The 8,557-nt window shown below is 41.6% G+C and overlaps 1 protein-coding gene across 1 annotated transcript; it reads right to left on the reverse strand.

The window, feature by feature from the left end:
- Positions 1 to 1,007: 1,007 nt before the first annotated feature.
- slc35g2b (solute carrier family 35 member G2b) lies at positions 1,008 to 3,642 on the reverse strand (the record flags this gene model as incomplete). The annotated part of the gene is made up of 2 exons (XM_079181621.1): positions 3,525 to 3,642; positions 1,008 to 2,289 (listed from the first exon to the last, which is right to left on the reverse strand). Exon 2 carries the CDS (start codon positions 2,259 to 2,261, stop codon positions 1,008 to 1,010), a length of 1,254 nt encoding a protein of 417 aa, XP_079037747.1. The 5' UTR covers positions 2,262 to 2,289; positions 3,525 to 3,642.
- Between the last annotated feature and the right edge of the window lie 4,915 nt (positions 3,643 to 8,557).

The raw sequence follows: 8,557 nt of genomic DNA on the forward strand, positions 1-8,557 counted from the left end.
CTGGGCTCTTTGTGAAACATCCATGTCGTGTCAGTTTTGAACGGCAACATGTCCTCTTTCATCTGCTCTGCGCCATCATTATGTCTTTATCTCATTCCATCACTGTTGCTTCGCCGTGGGGAAATCACAGAGACTGACTGCCTCGGCTTGGTTCTCTATACAGAGAAAGGAAACAGCACTGGCTTGTCCACTAGTAAAAATAATCTGATGGTTTCATGTTGTTAAAGGGCACTAATTAAATACAGTGCGCCTGCCCCTGGGCATTAGTTCTATATGCGTCTGAAAGTAAACAGAAGCAGTGCCCAGGGATGTAATCACTGTGTTAAATATCAAGCGGCTGCTGGTGAAAGAATGTACATGAGAGGCAGAAAGAAAGCACTGAAAGGTGAAGCTTGTGCATACAATAAGGATTGATCTTACATAAACCATGTATCCAGCCGTTTCCTCTATAATAGCATTTTGTTTGAGGAAATGACACATCTTGGCACGCAACAGATTAAGGCTAAGAAAAGCAATACCAGTTATTTTATGAAACATGGATGGTATTTATTTTTATTCTTTCATTCCTTGTATGTAGTATGAATGACTTCTGGGCTGACATTTACACAGTGAGACAACTGTGGCAGTGTGACAGTAGAGGGATGCACCGCACCTTAGTGATGTTATGACTATAAAAGGTGCGTATCATTAAAATGGTTATTTTACACCGCCACTCACAAGACCAGATTCAATATGGTACAAAATAAATCACATGAATTAAACTGACTCGTTTTTTTGGGACATTTTGGTCTTCGACACAATTTGACATTTAAGCAGTACTATCAGGGGGACATATGTCACCATGTTACATTTGTCTTTTATTTCACACACAAATATTAAGACATTAGTTACACAACTGGTACCCTTCCAACAACACAGCAATACAAAATCATCAGATGAAGATCCAGACATTCTTTAAATTGCACAACCAAGCAACATTGTAAACAAATAGACTGATATATCAAAACTCATTTGATGGGTGAGTCTAGGATCTCTTGATAATCCTGCCGAATGGCCCTGCTCACCCTGTACAGCTTGACTCCCGTCAGGGTGAACACACTGATCATGATGACCAGGCCTCCGATGACGTCGTAGACAGACGGGATCATCCTCAGAACAATGAGCTGGAGGAACATGGCAACCACGAACTCTAAGTGCTGCACTGTGCTAACTAAGGCTGGGTGAAACTTGTTTAGAGCGTAGTAGACTCCGAGGAACGCCACAGTGGAGCAGATGCAGATCCCAATTAAATAGCCCCAGGTCTCCCCATCCAGAGGAATGATGGGCTCCTGCATGATAAACATGGTGGAGGCACCCCACACCGTGCCCGTCCAGCCGAAGGTAAAGAGTGCCGTCCACATGCTGACCCGCTCCTTAATGGCTCTATAGACGATCATGGAGAGGGCAGCGGTCAAGCCAGCCATCACTGTCATTGTGTAGCCAAAGGCCTCCTTCCAAAACCCCAGCCTGGACTTCTCCTCGTCTGCCACATTCGGCACCATGACCAGGCACAGACCGAACACGCTTCCCACCACCGTGACCACATCTGTGTAGCCCAGCCTCTCATCCAGCAACAGGAAGGCCAGTACCGCACTGAAGACTGTGGTAGAGGCACGCCACATGATGGTGCCGTTACTGGGTGGTACTATAGCGAAAGAGGTGTAGGCGCAGGTGATAGAGATTACATTGCACACACCGTAGAAGAAGAGACGCAGTCGGTAGCCCTTAGGGCCAAAAGGGGCCTCGTGGTAGTAGAAGACCACCAGGATAGACAGCACCTGGATCACGGAGCGGATGAAGAGAATCTCGAGGGAGGGCACTTTAGAGCGGTCAGCTGCTAAACGAGTAATGAGTGCCACACAACCATGAGCCGCTGCTGCCCCAAACAAGGCCATCCAGGTCACCCTGGAGGCCAACACATTCGCCTCTCCGAAGCTGGCCAGCTGGCCCCCTACCCCCTTGTCTTTTTGCACACTTGGCTGCTTAGGCTGGGTCTCCATGGTTCCAAACAAAGTCCTGCTGCTACCTTTGGTGTCCGACACCAGTCTCTTTCCCACATTAGCCTCCGCGAAGGCGCCAAACTCCTCAAAAGAGGGTGCGTCATCGTACCCTTCATCGCCAGGCTGGGGGAAGTGAGTGGCATATTTTACTGTCACTGTGTTTGGGTGAATCTTTACCCGCTTTTTTGATCCATACTGCAGCGAGGATGAAGATACATCCATGTTTCCTTATGCTTTCAGATGGGGGAGTCTGAAAAATAACACACAAATCATTGCAATGTTAGCATGTGACTCGATGAGAGTGTGTTCATGTTGCCCTGTGGTCTGATTGAATTTCCCTAATCAGTCAAAACAGAGCTTTTTTAGAAACAGAGAAAAATGTAATTCACAAGATGTTTTCTCAGTATCCACCCCTCACACACACACATACAACACACACACACACACACACACACACACACACACACACACACGCACGCACGCATGCATGCACACAGATAAAGCACGCACTCACTGTATCACCACTATCTCACTTACCTTTTACTCTGCCTAGGCTTACACTTGTGTTGTGTTACTCCTATAAATACCCCATGTGAGCTCAAATAAGCCAAGCAGCAAACACTCTGAGGCTGATGCATTCTGATGGGGATGAAATTACATAACAGGAATCCACAGAGGGGACGATACATGAATGTGGGCCACTTATGAGATGAATGGAGTTGCACACCATAAATGATCAAACCCTGGAACAAGGACTGTGTGAAAGGGTTAAATCGTGCTGTATAGTTTGGATGGTCATGAGAGATTTCGGATGTTTCCTTATAACAGCAACGGGATTTTGTTGAAGGGTGAGATTACCAAATGTTGTAATACAATCAACACATTATATATGCTATATATATATAATAAAATCCTGTAGATATCAGCAACAAATACATTTTAAAATAGATTTTCCATAGTATTATTGTACTACAATCATTTTGTCAATCACCGAAGACACCGCATGAATAAAACCACAAGGGGGCAGATAGATACTCTTATTTGCCTTCTCTCCACTTAAATACAATTGCTCCCGCTTTTGGGAACATACATGAATACAACTTGATCTAATAATAAACGATTGTAATATAACGTCAGATCGAGGGATAGTGATACAAAATATATTAAAACATTTCATCTTTGCGAGTCTGAAAAGAAACCTCACGTGCTATGAGCACTTCTAGCCAATTTAACGATGGCTTGATAAAATATTATTTCGAGAAATTCGAGACAGAAAACTACGAACAAAAATCATGAGTTTGATCAATGCGAGTTTGACATGTTAATCATTCAAATGTAGTTTAATTTAGGTTAAAACTGGCAAAGAGCGTCCAACCCAGATTCAGAAAAATCGCTATCAATGGACATTTTAAAGAACGGTCCTATGAGGCGTTTGCATAGTAGGAAATCTGTGTGCAGTAAGAAAAACACATAATATCGTCTTACCTCTTGTTGTTTGAATATTTCCTATTGATGCATAAACCCGGGTTTGTATCATAAATCAAGACCTCGTTTAATCTCTTGATCCTTACATTTGGCCAACTGCCATTTCCCCATCTTCCCCGTCGAGTCGAGCGCCCCTTGAAGATGCGTGCTGCTTATTTGTTTTCCACGCTGTCGATGGACGCTGCCCCCACTGCTGCTGCTGAAGCGGCTGTTGCTGAGGGCGATGATGATGATGATGATGATGATGATGAAGCTGAAGCAGGGTTGGAAAGCCGGGGAGAGAAGCAATTGTTACTGTCACAGACTGTGGGTTCTCCTCCTCATCCTCCTCCCCAAGACAGCTTCCCACCTAGACCCGCTCATTCGTCATCTCTCAGGAGGGAAAAAGGGATGTGCGTGGGCCAGTCATCATCATGGTCACAAGATTAAACCCTCCCCACTTTAGGAGGAAGATTTGATTTATCAATTTGAAGTAATTATACTGTGATGAAGGAAATAAAAGCTTGTGTCTCCCATCTTCCACCAATATCAGCTTAATTGCAGTTTATATGACATAATATGTACTTTTCATGGTTAAAGGGGTTGGGTTTGTCCCCTGCTAGGTTGCTGATCTAGTCTTATTTGCAGCATTTTTGTTTGCCCCACATCTGCAAATAGAAGAGATACTGGTTGAAGTTGAATATTTATTTTATTTGCAGCTTGAATTGATTGGGATTCCCATAATCCTCTCTGGGACCCTCTCAAGTAGAGTCTCATGAGACATGATGTTTCTCCCTTGTGTGCGTCGCTCATTTCATTACTTATTCCTATAACAGCCAAGAACAGTGTCCGTCTTTAGGAGGAACGCTTTTAACCGTCACTCTCTAAATCCAGTGATCCATTTAGTGGATGTAAAACAACCTCAAAGTAAAAGGGAGGTTGCATATGAGGACTGGGGGTTGATGAAAGGCAGGCCAACATGTATAGTCACTTCAAGATGGGGGAAGTTGAAAGCACTAAAATTAGATTGCTGAGTTCACCCCCCCAGGCAATGCAACAGGAACCGTGGCTGGTAGTTAAGACCATGCTGCCACTAGCTGTAGATTTGCTGTGCCTTTAATTGGCACAGAGCACCGAGGAAGGTGATTTGTGATGTTGTGGCAATTAACTGTGTTAACATTTACATTAAGCTATTTACAGCGAATCAATCAGATGGCAGGGGATATGAACTTAAAGCAACATAATTAACCTACTATAGGTGCAATAACTGTTATGACTGTTTCATTATCCTTTGAACAAATGCATAGTCAACGTTGCAGAAGATAGAAAGATAACGGCGCTTTAGCGTCAGCAAAAATAATGCATTTACTTTCAAGTTAAAGTGAATGTTTAAGTAGATCTACATTTGGCTTGGATGGAGGATGGATATTTTAGAATTATTGGCGTATAACTATCTGGGCTTGTCATATTTATGTGTCATTCAAAATGATTAAAACATCAATGAATAATTGAAAGCAATACATATTTCCATGTTCACCACCCTCACAAAATGTATTGCTGCGAGTGCTGTGATGTTGTTGATTGAGTCCAAATCTGTTACATATAAGACACGCTTATCTTTTATAGTATAAGACTGGAAGCCCCAGGAAACAGTTTTGGGTTTTACAAAAATCTGCCTATACCAACACCTCAAAAGCTCACCAATTAACAAGTCATATCTCATGAGGCAATCTTCCAGTGTTTATGCTGAGAGAGGTATTCTTTTCACATTTAACCTTTCATTTTACCATCCAATGTGCATAATCACAACATAAGAATTCGTGGATGGTTCTTATGATTAACTTGAAGATAAATGCATACTGCTGAAGAGTTCAATGAAGTGAAAAGCTGGAGAGTTTTTTATTATCTGATTTAACAGGGGAATTAATCTGCTCTATTAAATATCTCTAAAGAGATAATAACACCTTAAGCTTCTTTCATCCTGACCATTCATTTAATGTCAGGCAGCTTTAGCAGAGGCTCGGCCGGCAGATGCTCTCCTTAAAAATAAGTATATTGATTGTATTGTATATCATATAAGTAGCTGGTGAAACTGATATTGCCCGAGCAATTTAAAACAGATGTGAGCACATAATGAAGGCTAATTACTGGCGATAGCAGGTCGTGTTTGTTATTATGTCCTGTACAGCAAGTTTTAGTGCAACTTCTTTGCATCAAAGCAAATTTCAATACTATAAAAAGCCAGCATACATAACTGATAATGATGTACTCTGCACAGGAACAACAGTCCTCTTGTACTACATGTGGTTAATGAGTGGAAAAATCTCAAGTCATGTGCAAAATCTTTTTCATCTACTCCAAGGAGGTTGTGCACAGATGAGTAAAAAGCGAGACTAAGATATACTATTTGAAAAATGGAATTCTATTATACCCCCATTGGCTGTTTGGTGAGCATATTGTAAAATAAATATAAGAGCCTTGGTGTGTTTTCTATTGATCGCCTGTATTTTGCTTTCCCAGCCTGTCCTCTAAAAGGCTTTAACGATGAACGTGTGGCTCATTTATCTTCCGTCCGGGGCTTTGGCCATCTGACACTGATTAAGCAGTTATAGCTCAGTTTTATTACCCGGAAAGCAGAAAACGACAAACTACCATCCCTTCTATTGGTACACTGACTGACAGGCTTATATAGCAATTTAAGGATTTGGAGAGTAGGGAAGGTGAGAAGCAGGGCTGTCACTGACATGGAGCAAACGAAGCGGGATAAATGGAAAATGGTGGCGCAAATAGGCAATTTGTGTGTGGGTGGTGGGAGAATAGATGTGGTCCATATAGGACGAGAAGTACCACAGTCAATGAGATCAAGCATGTCTGACAATTTCCTTATTAACAAACAGGACCAGTGCTTAATATCTACAAACATATGTTGCAATTAAATGTAAATCCTGTGGATTCTGCAGATCGGCTGGGTGTTAGACTTTCACTTTGTCTGCAAGAGCACACCGTTAATGTTTGCCCTGCTGCCAAGGACCAAGCCAAACTTTTTCCAACATGCTGCTACCTGCAGAAATTGCTCTGAGAATAGCTAATCCCCGTTGGCAAGCTACCTGCACTTTTGTTTGCTATTTGCAGAGCCCAAAACCAAATAGCGCCTCATTCCTCTATGAAACATAAATGGGCCAACTCAGCAGTTTGTTCTAAATCAAGCCTTTTTAAATATGTATGAGATGAGGAGGACTCCTACTTTCGTAAAGAGGAGCTTCTTTTCTGGTTTTATATATTCTCTTCCACCCTGACCAAATACCAATTGTTTCCCTCTGAAAGTAACCATGCCCACACCACTATGCACTCAGCCAACCAGAAGCCAGAAGCTGCAGAATTAGAGACAGGTAATTAAACGATTCAACTGAATCTTAATAACACAAAGTAGAAAACTATGAGCAATATTGATGGACATTAACTGTCATCAGTCCTTACAATAGTTACTGTGTTACCGCGTATGAGCCTTTTTGTAATCAAAAAATCTTAGCAATTATTTATCCTGCACTGCTCCAAAAATATAATTCCAAATGGACTGTGGGAAGCTTATTATTAAAGAGAAAGCTGTTTTCTTGACTTTCTTTTAAGAACCACTCCACACCCCTGATCAAACTTGTTCCCATTATAGCAGGTGATGAGTTTTAACACATTATTTTTTTCGTTTGCTGTGAAATTATCAGCTCCTCAGAGCAGCCGATGTGAAGCATAATTGGATCCTGAAGATCCGGCAGCTGTTAATTTTCATTCTCCTTATTTTTGCTGTGCCTGTGAGAGCTCCTCATAACTCTATAGTCAGTGAAGCTTATCATTTCTCTCTGAGGCAATTTCGAATCAGAACACCATTCGGGAGAATTGCAGATTGGTCTGTCATTACTTTCACTTGTCTCCCAGCGAGCTTGCACCTTGACACTTTGACTAGCATGATTGAGTGTGAGCAGCAGATGGGTCAGTTTAAAATGTGTCTCATTTGTTTGCATTGTGTGTTTGACTGCATAAACACAAAGACAACTGATGTGCATGCTGGGTGCATGTATGCATTCTTGTGGCTCACATCGTTGGTAAAGTTCTTCATGATGTCTCTGCAGACATAGGTGATTTAATATCAGTCCAACTATTGAAGAACCATTGATTCATATAAGGCTGTTAAATATGGGCAAATATTACATGATGACACTTTTCGTATAGATCTGAGTCAACTGTACATTAAAGGAATAGTTTGACACTTTGGAAAATACACTTATTTGCTCTCCTGCCAAGATTCAGATGAGAAGATTGATTTGTTTTATAAATTTCATCCATCTGATGCTATATCTTTCATTGAAAGGCAAGAAAGGCCATTAACAGCTGGCTGGGAGAAAGTGTTTTACTAAATTGCTATCAATCTGTGTCCACATGTCACCCGTATTACAGTGTAATGATTTAGGGATCGGGAACGTGCCTTGAATGTATTATATCTGCAAAGTCATTCTAAGTTTGATTGTATGGGATACACTTGTTACATGGGATAGAGATTATGGAACTTCTTATATATTTTAGCTGAGAAAAGAAGTTTAGATGTTAAAAGGTAAGAAATTATGCTCAAGGATCCAAAATATGTAGTTAAACAGTTAAACCCACTCATGAGCAGGCTGAAAATTTCACCCAAGGGAGCAGAGGACATACTTGTGAAAATTAATTAAATCCCATACTATATGTGGGAATGAATCTGACTGGTGACACTTTGTATGAGCAGGTGTGGGACAGCGTCTGACATTCAATTTTAAATCCTAAAATGTCTCGGACTCAGTGACATTATGAGGCGAGCGAGGGAAATCTGGAATCACAGCGAGCTGTGTTGTTTGCCTAACTCTACGGCTTCATATGAGTGTACAGGTGGAGAAGATGTCTTCAGCTTTCACCATGGAAAGACAGTTGAGTCAAATCAAGCACGTGCGTGAGTAAATGTGTGTGCTGAACCTCTGTGGCTGTTCAACGGAATGAATATGTGTGCTTTGTTATACTGGCGACCCTTATTT

This window comes from Pholis gunnellus, assembly GCF_910591455.1.
Source record: "Pholis gunnellus genome assembly, chromosome: 20".
Taxonomy (NCBI): Eukaryota; Metazoa; Chordata; class Actinopteri; order Perciformes; family Pholidae; genus Pholis; species Pholis gunnellus.